Source organism: Juglans microcarpa x Juglans regia, chromosome 8D (genome assembly GCF_004785595.1).
Source record: "Juglans microcarpa x Juglans regia isolate MS1-56 chromosome 8D, Jm3101_v1.0, whole genome shotgun sequence".
Lineage (NCBI taxonomy): Eukaryota > Viridiplantae > Streptophyta > Magnoliopsida > Fagales > Juglandaceae > Juglans > Juglans microcarpa x Juglans regia.
Window position 1 is genome coordinate 7,580,916 of NC_054608.1, and position 18,823 is coordinate 7,599,738.

Genomic DNA, 18,823 nt, shown 5'->3' on the forward strand with positions numbered 1-18,823 from the left:
CATGAATATCTTGCAACTAGAGTTAATTTGTGTGAAAAGAAAATTTTGGAAGACTCAACATGTCCAATGTGTCTTCAACAACCAGAGACAGTAGAACATATTTTGTAGAACTGTATATTAGCTTTTGATGTATGGAGTGCCTCATCCAGGAAGATTCAGAAGAGTCAAATAGCACAAGCAACTTCATGTAGATCATGCAGGATAAGCTTGACAAGGAAGAAATGGTGGAATTTTCATTAACTCTTTGGAACTTATGGTGGAGAAGGAATGAACTGGTTTTTAGGAACATTTTCATTGAACCAAAGCAAGTGATACACATAGTGAATCAAATGAGGACTGAATTAGCTACTGCAAATTTTAGAGATCACAACTATAGCTCATCAGCTAATACTAGCAGAATAATATGTGAATGTCCTCCACAAGGTTTTTGTAAAATAAATTGGGATGTTATAGTTGACTCAAAGTCGTGTAAAATAGGTATAGGAGCTGCTATTAGAGATGAGCAAGGGAATTTTTTTGGCTACAATGAGCAAGCAGCTGACTTCCATCCCAGACCGTCTAATAGCAGAAGCAATGGCTGCTCTTAAACCAGTCATTTTTGGAATTGAACTGGGTATGACAAATGTTGTAATGGAAGGAGATACTCAGCTAGTAGTTTAGGCAATACAAAAGAAGCATCAACATAACAACTACTTTAGAATGCTTATTACAAACATTAAAGTCTTAATCAATAGGTTCAATTCATGTTACTTTAAACATATAAATAAAGAAGGTAACTTAGTTGCACATATGTTGGGAAAAAATACACTAGGAGTGACTGAGAGTGTAATCAATTGGAGGAGACTCCAATATGTAATCAGCTTGTCTTTTACTACAGTTTATCAATGGATGAGTTAATTTAAAAAAAATAAAAGAGCAAATAAAAAAAATTATAAACAGTAAAAGAATAGTAAATGAAAAGTAAAGATCACAGATCATTTTACTTTTTACTATTTATCTAACATTGAAGATCACACATCTCTTTCATCCACATAGCACGTTCAGGCCATCCGAACAACTGCCGACTGTCGGATCGAAAATCTGATGTAATCACGTTGAAAATATCAAATTATCCAAATTTAGAAAGTATTTAATAATTTTTGCTTTTATATTCGCTTCCGATTCAAAAAGAGAATTCTACTTTTTATCTTTTCTTTTCATTTTACTTATCCACGGGGTCTCAACATAAGCCGAATGAAATATGATTTGGAATCCGTTTCAGGACGCTTTGGAGTTTGGAACGAAGGATCCGAGAGTGGATGCAAGCTAGCAAGCTTCACTACGGCGATGTCTAGGATAACAACGGCTGAGGCCGCATAGCTCCCAACCCTCTCTCTTTCTCTTCTCCTACCAGCCCTGGATGGGCCAGTCAACCTCGACGGCTGCAATTTTGGGCCGCCGCGAAATCAATCAGAGCGACACTTCCTCTAAGACAAAATCAATGTCCCTGATCTATCCGATGCACGTTGAAGATACCGGAGGATACGAGGGGATGATCGATGGAGGAGGCCCTGACTACATCTCCACACTGCCAGACGAGTGCCTGGCTTGCATTTTCCATTCGCTCGGCTCCGGCGACCGCAAGCGCTGCTCTCTCGTCTGTCGCGGCTGGCTCCGGATCGAGGGACAGAGCCGTCATCGTCTCTCCCTCAACGCCCACTCAGATCTCCTCCCTATCATCTCGTCTCTTTTCTCTCGATTTGATGCTGTCACGAAACTTGCCTTGAAATGCGATCGTAGATCTGTTAGCATCGGTGACGAGGGACTCGTTCTTATATCGCTCAAATGCCGCAATCTCACGCGCCTCAAGCTTCGTGCTTGCCGCGATTTGACCGATGCCGGCATGGAGCGGTTCGCCAAGAACTGCAAGGGTTTGAAGAAGCTATCCTGTGGATCTTGTACATTCGGAGCGAAGGGAATGAAGGCGGTGCTCGATAATTGCTCGGCTCTTGAGGAATTATCGGTAAAGCGCCTCCGTAGCATCACCGATGGAGCTGCGGCTGAGCCGATTGGACCCGGCGTAGCCGCTTTATCTCTCAAAACGATCTGCCTCAAGGAGCTATACAACGGACACTGTTTCGGTCCAGTTATTATCGGCGCGAAGAATTTAAGAGCCTTGAAGCTGATCAAGTGCTCCGGCGATTGGGATAAACTTCTCCAAGTTATAACGGATCGTGTCACTAGCTTAGTTGAAATCCATCTCGAACGGCTACAGGTTAGCGATAACGGCCTCGTGGCGATCTCAAGTTGTTTGGATCTGGAAATTCTACACCTTGTTAAGACGCCAGAGTGCACGAACGTGGGGCTCGTATTGCTTGCAGATCGTTGTAGGCTCTTGCGGAAGCTTCACATTGACGGATGGAAGGCGAACAGGATAGGCGACGAGGGATTAATTGCCGTCGCGAAAGGTTGTTCTAATCTTCAGGAATTGGTTCTTATCGGTGTGAATCCTACAAAACTGAGTTTGGAATCTTTAGCATCGAATTGCAAGAATCTAGAGCGCTTAGCTTTATGCGGAAGCGATTCAGTTGGTGACGCGGAGATTTCTTGCATTGGCGCGAAATGCGTGGCATTGAAGAAGCTTTGTATAAAAAGTTGCCTGGTTTCGGATCAAGGTTTGGAAGCCCTTGCGGGCGGTTGCCCCAATTTGGTTAAAGTGAAGCTTAAGAAGTGTAGAGGAGTAACGCCTGAGGGCGCTGAATGGTTGAGGACGGCTAGGGAATCACTTGCGGTGAACTTAGATACTGGCGAGCCTGAACATCAGGATGCCAGTGCGAGTGACGGTGGAGCTCAGGAAAACGTTGTTGAATTTCCTCCTCCCATTCAGGTGCCTAGCCAATTGGCGGCGGCAGCAGCAGCGGCGGCTAATATTGTATCGGGCAGTACTGGTCGATCGAGTTCATGGAAATCGAAGTTACGGGTGGCTAGCATTTTGAGAAGGTGGTCAAGTGGTAACAGCAGTGTCCGGGGTAGTTAGACAAGAAACCTGCGCAAAAGTTCCAACTCAAATAGCATCCTTGCTGTTGCTCCGTTTACATTGTTTTGTGTTGTATTATACGATTCTGTCTTTTTTCTTTTCGTATTTAATTTAACGTTGTGTGCTGTTCATTGCCTTTAGAATTGAATCTTTGCTGTTGCAAGTGGTAATCTCAGTGTCTCACACTTTTATCATTTCTGTTACTTTGGTAAACGCCCTTTCTTATTGAATGAGTGAGACACCTTCACTTCTTGTGTCTTTAAGTACTATTTTTTATAATTAATGTCTTTGAATACATGTAAGATTTGTTCCTCCTATTTGACTAGTACCCATTATTGCTCATAAAACAAAAATGTTTGACTAGTACTTGGTAATCACAAACATAATGCATTTTTTTAATTATGACTAGGAACCTTGGAGACCATGCAAACGCATTATTTCTTTTACCCTGTGAGATTCCGGACCTGTATAATGCGCTCATATAACATTAATCAAGTAAATTATCTGCATTTCACCGATGGGACATGGCCCCTAGATATTGTTTACTCCCAAGGGTTCGAACAACACAATGCATGATTCTCTAAAGCTTTTTCTATTTGCTAGTTCTCATGATTTATTTGATGGGAACATAGGCATTAGATATGTAAACTGTTAAGTACTTAAGTTGGTTTCTGGAGAATTTCATCAGTGACCTTAGGCTGAGATGGAAATTGTGTTGTGTCTTGGAAGGTTGCGAGGTTTTGATTTCTTATTTTGGTTTTTAAAAAAAAAAAAGTATTCACAGGGAGATGAACAAATAGCAACCGTTTCCTTCATTTAAGTGCATATCTATAGATATTGCATATTAGATTCCTTTTGTAAATGTATTGTCTTCCCTCCAGCTAGTGCATTCCACTTTTTGAATAGTGTTATATTGTCCGTCTGCTACCCTTGGAGGCTGAGGGGTCTTGTGCTGGTCCAATAAGTTTACATGCCATTCAAATCTGTAGTTATTTACAGAATTGCTGTTCTGAATTTGATGTTATGTACGTTCGTGAGATTAGTCGTGGTTTCTGGTTTTGTGCTTTAAAATTTTCTGTTTTCATTGGTGAGAAACAGAGTTCTTGTTTTGAATGGGATAATTTTAATGATTTCCTTTCAGCCTTTCCTAGTTCCTAGTCCCTAGCTTGTATTTAGGTGTTTCTGCTTGTATACTTCCTATGTACTTGGGCTATGCTATTTACTTGCATTAATAAAATCTCTTATTACTTATAAAATAAAAATGGTGAGAAACAGCAATGTTTAGGTGCTGCCATGTAGCCAGTGCAGTGGATATAGTTGGATGAGTTTACAAACTTCTGTAGAGTGACTTGGGTACTGGTATCTGCAAAATATTGATTTACCCAAACTCCTTTATATTTGAGCTTATTTGTTTTCTAGTTGCAACATTTTTTCAAACAGTGGGGCTTGATCCTTCTCACGAACAGGTTTGGTGTGAAGCATGAAGTCATGATATCTCTTCCATATCATGCAACAGAATCACGATTGTGCTGACATTAGTATGAGAATAGACAGATAGCCTGCATACTTTTTATTTGTCACGGTGTTTCTATTGGGCCAACAAGTATCTATGAAGTTATATTGCATTGGCATAAGAAGTTTGCTGAGGAGCAGCTTGAAGCTTGTCTCTGTTAGTCTTTGGAGAAGAATGTGTTCCAATCATAAGGGATGCTGTGGCATCACTTCTGGTGTCAACTTCTTGATGGGCTACATTGTCAATCGAGGGCGCATTTGACGGGAGATCCGCAGTTTATAAATGACAGGATTCATTGGTCTGCTCTTTTTTTTGTCAGTAAATACGGAGATTCGTTGGTCTGCTCTTGGTGCTTATTTCAGCGAAAATTAAAATATAGAGGTATATAAACTTTGTCTGTGTGTATATTAATGGTCTTTATGTACCCAACATGTCATTGCCAGTAGGTTATCGTTCTTCTAATGTGTTTTGGAAACTTAAACTGATTCAATTTGGGTTTTGTCTTTGGTCCTGCTGGTTTTTTCCCGTGCAGAATAATACATGGGAATATGACAATGTATCAAAGATAAATAAAAATTTTGATCCATGGTCTCAAGTTTGCAAAGCAGACATATTTTGAGATCATTCCGTTTTAGATGTCTAGCATTTTTTAATGTTTGCATGTACGTAACTTGTTACTTGCATAGATATTTAATTACAGCAGTGATACTAATGCTGATACTACTGATGTCTTTAGGGAATTCATTGGTTACAGCAGTGATGCTAATGCTGATACTGACGATGTCTTTAGGGAATACAAATTCGGCTAAGGTTATATTTCTTACGCCAGGGAGAGGCCTTAATTTTGCTTTTGGTAACATGTTATTATATGATCTGATCTTTATATGTGTGTGAGTGGAAGTACTTTTGGCAACCATCATTAAGTAGAACTTTTCTTTTGATAAGCAAAAATGTAAAATACTTCTACCGCCTAAATTTTTATTAGGAGGTAAATTTTTATTTGCCCAAGACATAACTGTTGGCTTGATACTCAGGTTTGAGATTGTCTTATTTGTAGAATATTTCTCTACAGATTTAGTTGAATGCATATTAACTAGATTACTGCTGCATCTACAAAGGAATCACACAAAAACAATCTCACAAGTTGACGTGATTTCATCTAATCTTCTAGATCTGCTTTACAATAAAAGTAACTTTACAATCTGATGAACCACATTAAGTCATGTTAGTTTGTGGGGATTACTTTTGTGTAATCCCTTTGTAGCTAGAGTATTTCCGTATTAACTATATTAATGTGGTAAGATCTACATTTTCATGTACAATAATATTTTGTCCAAGTTTAGAATTTCCTCAAAAATTTGGTTATGGGCATTTCTTTCGTTTTTTAGTGTAAAATATAGAACTAAAAGGGATTTTGCATGGTTTTTCACCAGTGCCTGGGAAATGTAATTTTCTGAACATAGACATTTCAATGCATCTTTCTTTTTCATATGCACCAAACGCAACCCTTCAAGCATGCCATGATTTGATCTGTCTATACGTGATGGTGGGTGAAGTTATATGCACTCAAAAGTTTTTTGACAAGTACAAGTTGATTGATATACACTTGAGAGAATGTACATCCTGGTAGATGCTGTCTACCAGCTTTGAACAAAAATGTCATTTTTTTTTTTAATCTTAAGTTTCCTTATGATAATCTATGATCAAAGATCTAAAGCAAGGATATTAGAAACCATCAAAGAATGCGATAAACCCACAGCAGCCTCATCTCTCATAAAGGATATGCAGGTATATATTATCACAGTGAGCTTTTTTATTCTTTCCCAAAATATTTTTCATATTGTAGCATGTAAATATGTCCAACATCGACCTAATTATGCTTGAAGGCTATGAGCAAGAGTAGATCTCGGGAGTTTAATATGTTTTTTTGCTCTGAATCTCTATGTATCCACCATACAATTGACTGCATGGCCAACGGATATAATCCCCCCACCTTTACACTGAAATGTTGATGTTTTCTACATGCACGATTAACTTGTTTTGACGAGAAAATGCAGACATCTATATTCATCTATGTTGTAATGATTTGGTTCCGTGATATGTTTGCAAGGTAGCCCAAGTGGTAAAAGGGTGAACTTGTGTGCATGTGCCCAATGTCACAGGCTCGATTCCTCCTGAGATCAAATTGCAATTTAAGTGGGTGGTCATGGCGGTGAGTTGCTGTGCTAGTCTCACCGGAGATTTAGATTCCATAAGTGAGTCCTAAGGGTTCTGCGGTGGAGCTACAGCTAAAGCGTTGGCAGGTCTTGTCAAGCTAAAAGCTCACTGGTTTTCTTAAACAGCTGGATATTAAAGAGGTTGCTGAATGACTTGGAAATGTTCAGATACTTGAATGAGATTATGAAAATAGAAATACCATTCACCAATGTTGTAATCAAAATGAGATGGATGGTGTTTAGGTAATGACACAGAGTTGAGTTTCCATAGAAACCGCTTAACTTGAACTTGGTAATGACAGAATAGATGGAGAAACCTTCCACCAAAGAAGCACGGCTTTGGCATAATACTCGGCAAAAGTAATGTGTATCAATTCTACGTCTTCCAAGAGTTCATAACTTTTTTATTTTGAAGCATGGCCTTAGGGACACGGCGTATTGATGGGCACTTTTCTTGTCGAATTAATCTGCGTGACAAATAAATTATAAAAGTTGATCTAAGGCCTTGTTTGGATATAGAGATGGTTTATCTTATTATTATAATTTTTTTTAAATTTTTATATAAAATATAATAAATAATTCAAGTTTTTCAAATCTCAAAATAGTAATAATATTAAAAAATTCTATTTTAATAATATTTTATTCAACTCATTTAAACTATTCTATCTCATCTCACTATCCAAATCAAAGTTGCTCTCTTTGTGCGTCTTGGTAATTCTTTAAAGAGAATTGTTAAATTTCACAAACAGAAGTGGTTAGATAATAAAATTATTTTTATTGTAAAATAGATTTAATATATCATATCAAATTATGTCAGTTTATGAATTTATTTTTATAAGATTTCTTTATAGTTGCATGCTTCTCTTCTTACAATATTAATTCATTAAAGCATTGGCATTGAATTAGCCAAATGCCTTTTTATCTTTAAATTTAGCAAATATCATCCATATTTGCTCCACATTGAATTAGCTAAATTGTTTTCATCCAAACTATAAGCTACAGTAAATCTATTCTTCTTTTCAAATATGAAAAGAATTATAGCAAGTCTAAAAGTATTTTTTGAGATTATTATATTATAGATATGAGATTTTTATTCATATGAGATTTTATCATCTATATACATATGAGATTATTATATTATAGATTGTTAGATTGTGAAAATGAAAATGAATATGATTGTTGGAGGTTATTGAAGATTATAAAAATAAAATATAAATTAATTAAAAATATATAAATAAGAAAAAATAATAATATTTTATTATTATAGAGAGTGTGATGACTAATCCAATATAAACTTCAAGTTTTGAACGATTAGCTAAAAGTGAAAAAGTTACATATTAGTCAAAATTTGAAGAATAGAATGGCCAATCCAATGCTAATGCTCTTAGTATTTGTAAGAATTAATACAAATATTATTTTTGAATTTATCATTTCAACCATTGATACAATATATTTTAAATAATGTTTTATATCAAGTAATTAAATAATAAAAATAGAAAGGCAAATGGCTAAATTTCTCCTAAATAAACTTGGAAAAAGGAAAATTCATAAAAACCAAAAAAAAAAAAAGGGGGATGGAAATTGGAGTTGTACGACGCGCAGTGTGGTGTATTTTCACTACTATTTCCCTCGACGACTTTTCCCTTTTTAGAGTCCCTCACAGTATTTGGATCGGATCACAGACGGAGAGAGAGAGAGAGAGACTGGATGGAATTTATAGGGATTGATTTCGGCTGTGCCGTGGGATCTCTCCGCCATGGTAAAATCCCTGACAAAGACTGCTTGCTGCCTCTCATTTCCAAGCTCCTCGGCTATTGCATAGTCGCCGCTTCCACCACCGTCAAACTCCCCCAGGCACACTTTCCTTCTTTGTTTTGTTTTGTTTTTATTCTTTTCAATCATAATCATGGCTGCTGGTTGACATTACGTTCCGCAGAGTTAAGATGTGTTAAAATAGGGTTTCACTTCAACTTTGGCTCCCTAGCTGCCTGTCTTATGTTTCTAAATTAGAACGACGCTTTAGGAAAAGATTGGCTATTCGTGGGTTGGTTTTATGATTTTTAGCCTCGAAATAAACTATTGGGAATCCTTTCTTCAATGCTTTACAGACGCAGAAATTATGGGTTTCCTCTTCCTTTCTTGGCATTCGAACGAAGGCTAATATTTATTTAAAGGATATAATCTCTTTCAAAAGCTATTGGTTATAATCATGAACTGAGTTATGGAATAAGAATCCGTGGAGTTTGAAAAGAATGTGGCGAACTATGTTGTTTTTCTATGAATTTTATGATCCCCTAACATGCATTTGTTAATTAATTTTAATGAGCCTGGTTCTGGCACCCTGGGCACTTAATTCAATCTCTCATGCAGTGCATATATTAAAGCAGTAGTAAGTGCTTTTGCTTTGAAACTGCAGATACTAAAAATTTTGAAAAACAGTAGTGTCAGAGGCCTTAGTGTTGTCGCCTTTGAGCTTGAAGTAGTCGGCTACACTATTGCTCTGGCATATTGTCTCCACAAAGGGCTTCCCTTCTCAGCTTTTGGGGAGTTGGCATTTCTTTTGATCCAAGGTATGTAGGTGTGCAAAATAAAATACAAAGCCATTCTTGTGTGTGTAATGAACCGTAGATTTTCTGTACTCATATCGCTCCTAATCCCTAAATTTGTAGAATTGTTAGTTAAAAGATGAGCGGCTTTTGTAATGTATATATGCATATATGTACCTTGAATTATAGAATCTATATTTTGGACTCAGAGAACACTTGGCATAAATGCGAGGAACCTTAAACGTTTTCACTTATTACAGCAATGTTTTTTCCTTGATTGATACCAAATAATATTATCTTTTTTGTTTCTTGAGTATCTTGTGGTTCAATGTTATATGTTGCTGTTTGTGGTGAATGCACTAGAAATTGGACCGGAATCATTAGAGTCGATTATAGTTAAGATTAATTTATGAGGTTAATCTGCCTGTACTACAATCAGGCAAGAGCCCAAATTTTGACACAAAAAGCATCTGTTGAATCCTGATTATTATCTGTTGGTTGGCTCTATTGGACCCCTGGATTAGGTATTGCCTCTTGGATCAGATAACTTTGCAATATGAAAGATCTAACATACTTCCTCTTGTGCTTATCTGTTGCAGCTTTAATTTTAGTTGCCATAATCTACTATTATTCACAACCGGTGGGCACTATAACATGGATCAGGGCATTGCTGTATCCTCTTTTCTTGACATAGAGTTTTTGGATTTTTCTCGAGTATGCATCATGTGAGATAAAAAAAAAAATATGTTCAACCTCTTCCTTAATATGATGGTTTTTCAGATATTGTGCAGTAGCACCAACTATTCTAGCTGGTCAAATTAATCCGGTTCTCTTTGAAGCCCTATATGTCAGTACATTCTTTTATTTCTGGTTTTCAGATATTGGAGTTTGTCAAAGTTTTCTTTTTTCCCTTTCATTTGTGGTCATTGTCTTTATAGGGGTACTGATTTTCAAGTACATGCATTTCAAATGTCAGGCTTGTTTAGACTTTTTTCCTTTTTCTTGAATTTTGAAGGCTCTGTACATATGGAGTTTGCCTAATGTGGAAATGATCTATTACAGGCATCTCAGCATGCAATTTTTCTCTTCGCCAGGATCCCACAAATATGGAAGAACTTTTCTGTGAGTTAAATAATTAATTCCTTGTTATGCTGCTCAATTGTTTGTTCATAACAGTTCTGCTGTTATATAATTTTTTTCATCTCTTCTCTTTCATATTGCAAGAATTCTACAAATTCCCTTTCTAAATACTTGTATGAAAATACTGGCCCACTCTGTTGCTGGCCCCGATAGTCCATAACTTCTTGAAGTTAATAAATATACCAATATGAATTGTGTGTATTGTGATTTTCTTACTTATCAAAATGAAAAAAAATAAAAATTAAATTGGGCATTAGTCTCTCTCTGCAACCAGAAGTTGCATATATGCTAATGTCCTGTTTCCTTGTGATAATAGAGCAGATGCCATCCTAAGAGGCAGTTGTATATATACTTTATTGTGGGTGATAGTGGGTAAGAAGATTTAAAACATGCTTCTTTGATTGTTGGTAAGAAGATTTCAGGATGATTCGATCACTTTCCAAAAGAGGCAATACCGAGTTTTGAGTTGATTATGTTTTCTAATATATTCTTACATTCTTTTGACAATCTTTTGCATATGGATTTTCTATTACTTTGAGTATTCACACATATTTGTAGCCTCTTATTTTTGTTTTGGTGAACAACCATTCCCTGAGCAGAACAAAAGCACAGGGGAGCTCAGCTTCATAACATGTTTGATGAATTCTGCAGGTTCCATGGGTAAGTTCATATTTTAGTGGAGCTGTTAGTGTTTGATACACACTCCCACACATACCCACACACATTCAACGAGTCACTGAACTTAATTCTTTGTTTTGTAGTGAGAGTTTTTACGAGCATCCAGGAAAAAGCACCAAGAAGTGGTATCCTTGTTTCATATTCTTAATGACTCCTTTCTCTCCCACAATAGGTATTTGTGTTCCTTTCTGAGTTGCTCCAAAAAGAGTTTTCGAAAATGGAAGCATTTTAGTTCATTGAATTTTCACATTTTTACTTGTAAAAAAAATTAATTTTCAAAATTGGATTCACTTCGTTTCCAGATTTTAACCTTGCTTTCTTTTCCAAGTTTGTTCAAGGGATTTCAGGAAAGAGTGATTGTTTCATTAAAATACATATCATTTGTGCGTGTGCGTGTGTGTGTGTGTGTTATCAATGTGGGACTGAGAATATGTTTCAGTTTTATTAAGAGTTAGTTGAACGATGATGATGATGAATGCCAGATATAAGATGTTCATTTGTAATTTATTGAAACCTACCAAAAAAAATTGTAATTTATTGAAAAACATAAGGTTTTAGAAAATTAAAAAAAGAAGGAAATTTAGCTTCATAACCTGTTGGTTATTGTATATCAACAAGTTATATCAGGTATTGTGATGGATTGTTGCAAATCTAAGACTTCGTTTGCTTCCTAAAATCATCTCAACTCATCTTAATTTATTATTACAATTTTTTTAAATTTCAACACAAAATATAATAAACAATTCAACTTTTTCAAATCCTAAAATAATAATAATATTAAAAAATAATATTCTAATAATATTTTATGATCTTAACTCAACTCAGTTTAACATCCAAACACAACCTAACTCTATCAATGATCTCTGTTCTCTCATATGTAGAACCTGTTTTATATTGTTATTTTTCCATTCTTCCTCTATAAAAACACAATTTCTGCGAGGAAAGAATTGTCTTATAGTGTTTTTGGTATTGTAAAAGATGCTGAAATAAAACCATCTGTATGTTTTATGTGCACAAATATGTTTCTAGTTCAAATATTAATGCCGTTTTTAATGATATTCAAATTTATGCTTCACATGTCCCAACTTTCTAGTTTCTAAGCAACACCATGTACACTATGATTTCTGCCTTATTTATGCTGGTGGTGCCTGTTGGCATATATGTTTTCAACCAATTGCTGTCCTTAATTCTTTTGAAGTTGTTTGGGGCTCTGTAATTGGTATTGCAACCAATGTTACCATCCTGAGTCAGATAATTATATACCGAAAGCCTCATGCCAAGGTAGAGAAGAAAACAAAGTAGAACGAAAACCCATCATGGGTAAAACCCCAACGGGTGCTGGTAGTGGTCAACTTACAACTTCGCAGGTGCTTGAGGTGTCATCTTTCTTTTCAAGCGTAACTTAAATTCAAGGTTCAAGGGGACAGCTTATATCAATGCATAGACAAATGGTGAAACTATTGATCAACCTGACATTCTTATTGTTTATCAGGTGATAAATATTCGATAGCTTATTCTAGACTCTCATCATAATTTCCTTTATGGAGTGCTAATTTCAGAAGTAATATATTTTATTTTAAGGTTGAATATTTAGCTTTATGACTTTGTAGGGCCCGTTTGATGTTGAGATGGCCTGGTCTCATTGACTCATTCCATTCCACTCAAATACAAATATTTTTTAATTTTAAATTTTTAAAATTTTCATCTAATCATTATAACTTTTCTAAATTTGCAAACAAAACATAAAAAATAATTCAACTTTTTAAATCTCAAAATAAAAATAATATTAAAAATATTTTTATAGTTTATTTTTATAAAATCTCTTTGTGGTTGTAAAAGTTTTTTTTTTTTCACTTTCCAAATGAGAAATCAGTTTGTATAAACAATTAGAAAATTATATACATCACACTACTATCTTATTTTCATCTTATTATGTAAGATGTGACATATTTATTATCATTACATGATTATTTATTAGATGATTTGTTATCATTTAATGATAATAAATATGCTACATTGTACATAATGAAATAAAAATAAAATGAGGATGTGGTGCATAATATTACTTCTAACAATTACATTCCATTCATTGAAAAGAAAGTGAAATTGGCAGTAGTGCTCAAGTAATAGGAGTGTAAGAAAATTGAGAAACTGATTGAACCAGACCGGACAGGACCGAACCTATAAATGGACTAGTGCGGTATCGGTTCTTAAGAATCGAAACCGGTCTTAAACTGATGCGGTACCGATTTTCATATTTTAAAAACAGAGTTAAATCGAACATGACCAGTATATATATTTATAATTTTTATATTATATTATATATATATTATATACTAAATTGTTAATTAATATAACATAAAATTTTAATCTTATTTAAGTATATTAATCTTATAACATAAAACTAATATAACATTTGATATTGCATATAAATTTTAATATTATAACATAAAATAATAACATAAAATTTTAATCTTAAACATAAACATTAATAGTAAGTTATTAATATAAACTTACTTTTGATATAATAATATACTTATACTATAATATAAACAGACTAATAGTTTAGTATATATAAACATCGTATTATTACTAACATAAATAATCTGTAAAAATAGACCGGACCGAAGTTTCGGTCATGAATCAGTCCAATATTAATTCTTAAATTTTTAAAATTGGTATAAACCAATTCGTTTTTAAAAAATTAACAAAATCAAATCCAACCAAACGGTTAATCCCTTAACAAGTTTGGGCAAAATGAAGACGCTTCCGATTCATGGCAACGCCAGCTTGTCTGCACCTTCCAATTTCCATTTAAAAAATAAAAATAAAATAAAATTCTTCGATTATATCTTTTTATCCTTTCTTCTCTCCTCTCCAAATAATAATAATAATAATAATAATAGTAATAACAATACTGCATTCGGTCGAAGCTTTTGATTCATAGATTGATATCATGGGAGACCTGAAGTGCGATAAAAAGTGAAATATTGTCATTGAATGTCAAATAGATTTTTGTAGATTTCACAATAATAAATCTATCTGTAAAAAAATATATATATAGATGTCAACGTTACATACAATGAGGATCTATCTGATGTATTAGCATTTTCTCCAACCGATCTTCAGAATTTAGGGCTCATTTGGATATATAAATCATCTCATCTCATCATTACAATTTTTTTAAATTTATACACAAAATATAATAAACAATTCAACTTTTTCAAATCTCAAAACAATAATAATATTAAAAAATAATATTCTAATAATATTTTATTGAACTCATCTAAAATCATATGATCTCACTATCCAAATGAGCCCTAATCTCCTCTCTTTTTCTCTCTGGAAAAGGGGGGGTGGAGTGGGAGTGTGCATAGGGGCATGTGGTGACAGTTATAACAGAAAAAGGGTGGTCCAAGGCATCAGGTGAGAGGTAGATTCTGAGGTAGGGCTCGTCGTCAGGGGGTTCAGGTTCTAGTGACGTAGTTGTAGCGGAAGAAAGACAGATTATGATGAAGTTAAGAGGAAGAATGGATGACATAGAAGAAAAATAAAAGAGGTTCAGACTGTTGGAAGAGCATATATTAGATATAGTGATCAAAGATAATGCCTCTGAAAACTAAAGAATAAGGAACAGAGAAGCTTGGTGGGGAAAGTGTGCTCGAAGAGAGCAATAAGCAGGGAGATTCTGGGTCAACAGTAGAAAAAATATAGAGGATAAGCAAGGCAACTAAATTTACGGAGGTAAGGTTAAATGTCTTTGTTATAATTTTCAAGAATCAAGCTGATAAGCAAAGGGTATGGATAGGGAGACCTTGGCTTTTCGATAATCAGTTGCTAGTTTAAAAGGAATTTGAGGGGTATACTCCAGTGCAATGAGTAAATTTTGATTATGAGAGATTCTGGGTGAAGATGCATGATTTGCCTTTATCTTTCATGACAAAAGAAAGAGGGGAATAGATTGGAGGAACAATGGGAAAGGTAGAGGAGGTGGATGTGTAGGAGGTTAGGAGTGGATCAGGTAGCTTCTTGAGAGTTCAGATTTATTTGGACTTGACGCAGCCCTTAGCAAGAGGAAGAACACTAAAGCTGAAGGGTAATAGCCTCTGGATTCCATTTAGTTATGAGAACTTACTACATATATGTTTCTCCTGTGGGTGCATTGTCCATGGAGTTAATGGCTGTTGTAGTCTGTTAGGAAACTCAGAAGGTAAGGAAGATCAATATGAAATATGGTTGAAGGCAATTTAGGTTCAAAGGCTAAGAACTATAGCAGTAGTCTTAGAAGGGAAGAGGAGGGAAGCAGGTGGAAGGAGGGGTAAAATTGCCACACAGTGAGGGGAGTAATGAAGAAAAAGAAGGAGAAGGGTCAGAGGGAGAGATGTGGGTGAGGTTAAAAAAAATAGGGGTGGAGAAGAAAGGGAAGGGGGATGTTTCAAAAGTGAGTTGCCAATAAATTGAAGAGCAGAGGAAAACAATTTACAAAAAAAGTGTGGAAGTAGTTTTGTGTGAGGGGGAGGGGAAAAATCAAAAAGAGAGGAGCAAGATGGTTCTATCCACTTTGAAGTTACAGGGGCAAAAGAGGAGTTAAGGGAGGGGGGAGTCTTCCAGGAAATCGAAGAGGGCACTGGAAATACAACAAGGAATGAGGGGTTATTAGAAGAATCAAAACATAAGATGAATAGTGAGGTAGCTAAGCAGTTAAAAAAGAAGGGAGCATGGAAGATGAGCGCTAGAGCAAAAGGACTCAACGGTGGGCCTGTTTTATCAAATGATACAAAGAAGAGGAGTGGATGTGGTGACACATAAATGCTTGGGTTTTAAATGAAGAAGTAGAAATGAGATGGTTGCTTATCTGTTTCTATAGGCAACTTGAAACTATTAAGAGGAAGGATTAACGGCTTTCGTTGAAATATTTCAAGCCTCAGGAGTATGAAGGGTGGTGCATAGTGGAGGATTTTAATGAAATCCTCATTAATAATGAGAAGTTTGGGGGAAGAGCAAAACCAGAAGGACAAAAAAACATTTTTCTCCAATCTTAAAATCTTTTATCTACAACTTCAAACAATAACTAGTCAACATCTTCCTTAGTATGTTTAAGGAAAATAATACTATGTCTTCTAAGTTTGTCCTTAATAAGACATGGTATCATTTTTTATTTTACTTATGTATTTTATTTTACTTTTTAATATTTTTTTACTTAATAATTAAGAAAGTGATATTAATGTATTCATTTTTTATTTTCTAAATATATTTAAATAATATTAAAAATTAAAAATTAAAAAAATACAATTTATATTAGATAAATTGAATAAAATATTATTAAAATATTATTTTTTAAATATTATTATTATTTTTAGATTTAAAAAAATTAATTATTTATTATATTTTATATAAAAATTTAAAAAAATTATAATAATAAGATGAGATAAAATATTTATACATTAAAACATAAACTAAGAGTACGGCCCATAGTGTGGGCGCGATAGCAGCACTTTTCTTTTTTCAAAGAGGTTTGATTCGTTTGAATCCAAATTACCTCATTTCTTTCTTTTCTTTTCTTTTCTTTACCAGCAAATGTTTATCCAGTCAAAAGATTTTATGAAAATCTTAGGACAGTAAACACTACTAAACAGAGTTACAGAATGTCTCCATGGCTGTGGTAGGTGCGTGTTATTTTCGCTCGTTTGGTGCGCGTGCCGGCCAACGACTTCTCTCGTTTTAGCTTTTTCGTTTAATTGTGATGAGAACTGAGACTCCATAGATACTACTACTAGAAGTATCTTTTGATTCTCTCTCTCTCTCTCTCTCTCTGTGACAATGGAGATTGGACTCCTCAACTCTCTCTGGCAGCAAACACTTAGAAGCCTATGTTCGTGTTCAGATTCTTCCAGTTCCTCTAAGTGGGTGTACGCTGTTTTCTGGAGGATACTGCCTCGGAATTTCCCACCACCTAAGTAAGAAAATGATTACCAAAACTCAAATGCGCGCATGATTATTTATTTTGTTCAGTGAAGTTACTGTTACAAAAGCATGCAATTTTTATTCTTCTCGACAACACCGTTTTCTCGCAGATGGGAATGTGGAGGGGGCGCTCTTGATCGCTCCAAAGGAAACAAAAGGAATTGGTTAAGTACAAGAATTGTGAAAAGACCATTGTCTCAATTCTGGTTGCTTAGTATTTTCTCTCCTTTTTATTTATTTATTTATCTTTTTGGTTTTCAGGATTCTAGTGTGGGAAGATGGGTTCTGTGATTTCTTTGAATGTGAGCGAACCGGCAGTGGTTACAGAAAGGGGAGGTTTGGGGCTGATGTCTTCTTCAAAATGTCTCATGAGGTGTACAATTTTGGAGAAGGGTGAGAGCTCATATGTAATCGACTCGAATCTTTACAAGTGATAAATTACTGTTGGAGAAAATTGAGGGGTAAGCTGCATGGTTTCTATTTTGCAGATTACTGGGGAAAGTTGCAGCAGATAATAGTCACAAATGGGTGTTTAAAAATGCCCCAAATGATGGTGATCCTAGCTTTATCTCCTCGTGGAATGTCTCCATTGATCCTGTAAGCCAATCTATATATTTTCTGCATAGTATCATTTCAAATGTAAGTTCTACTTCTTTTACTTTAAATATGGCATTCTCTTGAATTATTTCTATTTGAAGCAACCAAGAGCATGGGAGTTTCACTTCAATTCAGGCATTCAGGTTGGTAATTTCTCAAAGTCGGAACTAAAGGAATTGAAATTCCCACCTGAACTTACTGAACTACCCACTTTAAGCTTATTAGAATTCTCTTATTTTGACAGACAATTGCCGTCATTTCTGTTAGAGAAGGCATAGTTCAACTTGGCTCTTTTGATAAGGTATCTACTATGCCAATTTTCTATATAAATTCTTATGCAAATTAGATAACAATTGACTAATAGGCTCTTCAGATTGTGGAAGATCTCAATCTGGTGATCAGCATACAGAGGAAGTTCTGCTATCTCCAAAGCATTCCAGGGATCTTCGCCATCCAAAGACCAAACCTTCCTATCCAACATCCATACGTTCTCAAACCCAATACCCATATGATAAAAAGCCATGAAACAACTTTCTCATTGTACAACAATCGCCCATTAACCGGAGTGAAGAGACTGTTGGAGGAAAAACCTGACTATTCTCCCTTAAAGTTGATCAACTTGGGCTGGAACACTCCACAAAACAGCGTTTCAGGACCATCCATTTCACCTACTATGTCTTGCTGCCTTGGAGCACTGCTTGCAAAGCTACCTACTGTAATTCCCTCTCTTAACGCCATCGAAGCTCCAGACACATCCCTGCTGGGCAACAACATCAACAGCACGAACCAGAGTGTTCAGTTTGACAATGATGGCATTCAGATAACCGACATAAAACTGGAGTCTTCATGTCATATGGATGGTGCTCAAGAAGAAAAACCCTTTTCCATAAACCATAATTTAGAGCTAGGAAATGGTTTGGTGATGGAGTTGGGATTTAGACCACCAACAGAGGAAGAAAGTGCCTCAAATCTCAATTAATTAGCATACCCAAGTTGCATTTATTGTCAGGAAAAGATTGCTTAGCTTTGGTCTGCTGGTCGGTAGCTCGCTCCTTGTCATTTGATTGTGCACCAGTTTGCTTTTTGTGCATAAAACTTAGTATAATGTAACAGAATAAGTCCATAAACCCCTCAAATTTAATACCATTTTGTC

General features: G+C 35.3%; 3 protein-coding genes across 3 annotated transcripts; all 3 read left to right on the forward strand.

Moving 5' to 3' along the window:
• The first annotated feature begins 1,179 nt into the window (after positions 1-1,179).
• On the forward strand, positions 1,180-3,774 carry LOC121243474 (F-box protein At1g47056-like). Its single transcript, XM_041141587.1, has one exon. The coding sequence runs from the start codon at positions 1,400-1,402 to the stop codon at positions 3,014-3,016; it is 1,617 nt and encodes a 538-aa protein (XP_040997521.1). The 5' UTR covers positions 1,180-1,399; the 3' UTR covers positions 3,017-3,774.
• Positions 3,775-8,309: 4,535 nt separating this feature from the next.
• On the forward strand, positions 8,310-12,670 carry LOC121243476 (mannose-P-dolichol utilization defect 1 protein homolog 2-like). Its single transcript, XM_041141588.1, has 8 exons — positions 8,310-8,599; positions 9,162-9,315; positions 9,891-9,963; positions 10,072-10,138; positions 10,354-10,413; positions 11,031-11,091; positions 11,193-11,234; positions 12,308-12,670. The coding sequence occupies exons 1-8, from the start codon at positions 8,453-8,455 to the stop codon at positions 12,409-12,411; spliced, it is 708 nt and encodes a 235-aa protein (XP_040997522.1). The 5' UTR covers positions 8,310-8,452; the 3' UTR covers positions 12,412-12,670.
• A 4,001-nt stretch (positions 12,671-16,671) lies between these two features.
• On the forward strand, positions 16,672-18,823 carry LOC121243737. Its single transcript, XM_041141870.1, has 7 exons — positions 16,672-17,066; positions 17,184-17,237; positions 17,335-17,466; positions 17,562-17,670; positions 17,772-17,813; positions 17,915-17,971; positions 18,044-18,823. Exons 1-7 carry the CDS (start codon positions 16,930-16,932, stop codon positions 18,647-18,649), a joined length of 1,137 nt encoding a protein of 378 aa, XP_040997804.1. The 5' UTR covers positions 16,672-16,929; the 3' UTR covers positions 18,650-18,823.

Coding starts and splice junctions, on each gene's coding strand:
- LOC121243474 (XM_041141587.1), top strand. CDS start 1,400: ATGGGCCAGTCAACCTCGACGGCTGCAATTTTGGGCCGCCGCGAAATC.
- LOC121243476 (XM_041141588.1), top strand. CDS start 8,453: ATGGAATTTATAGGGATTGATTTCGGCTGTGCCGTGGGATCTCTCCGC. Junction 9,316..9,890: donor GGCATTTCTTTTGATCCAAG/GTATGTAGGTGT, acceptor TATCTGTTGCAG/CTTTAATTTTAGTTGCCATA. Junction 11,092..11,192: donor GAATTCTGCAGGTTCCATGG/GTAAGTTCATAT, acceptor TTTGTTTTGTAG/TGAGAGTTTTTACGAGCATC.
- LOC121243737 (XM_041141870.1), top strand. CDS start 16,930: ATGGAGATTGGACTCCTCAACTCTCTCTGGCAGCAAACACTTAGAAGC. Junction 17,467..17,561: donor GTGTACAATTTTGGAGAAGG/GTGAGAGCTCAT, acceptor TCTATTTTGCAG/ATTACTGGGGAAAGTTGCAG. Junction 17,814..17,914: donor ACTTCAATTCAGGCATTCAG/GTTGGTAATTTC, acceptor TTATTTTGACAG/ACAATTGCCGTCATTTCTGT.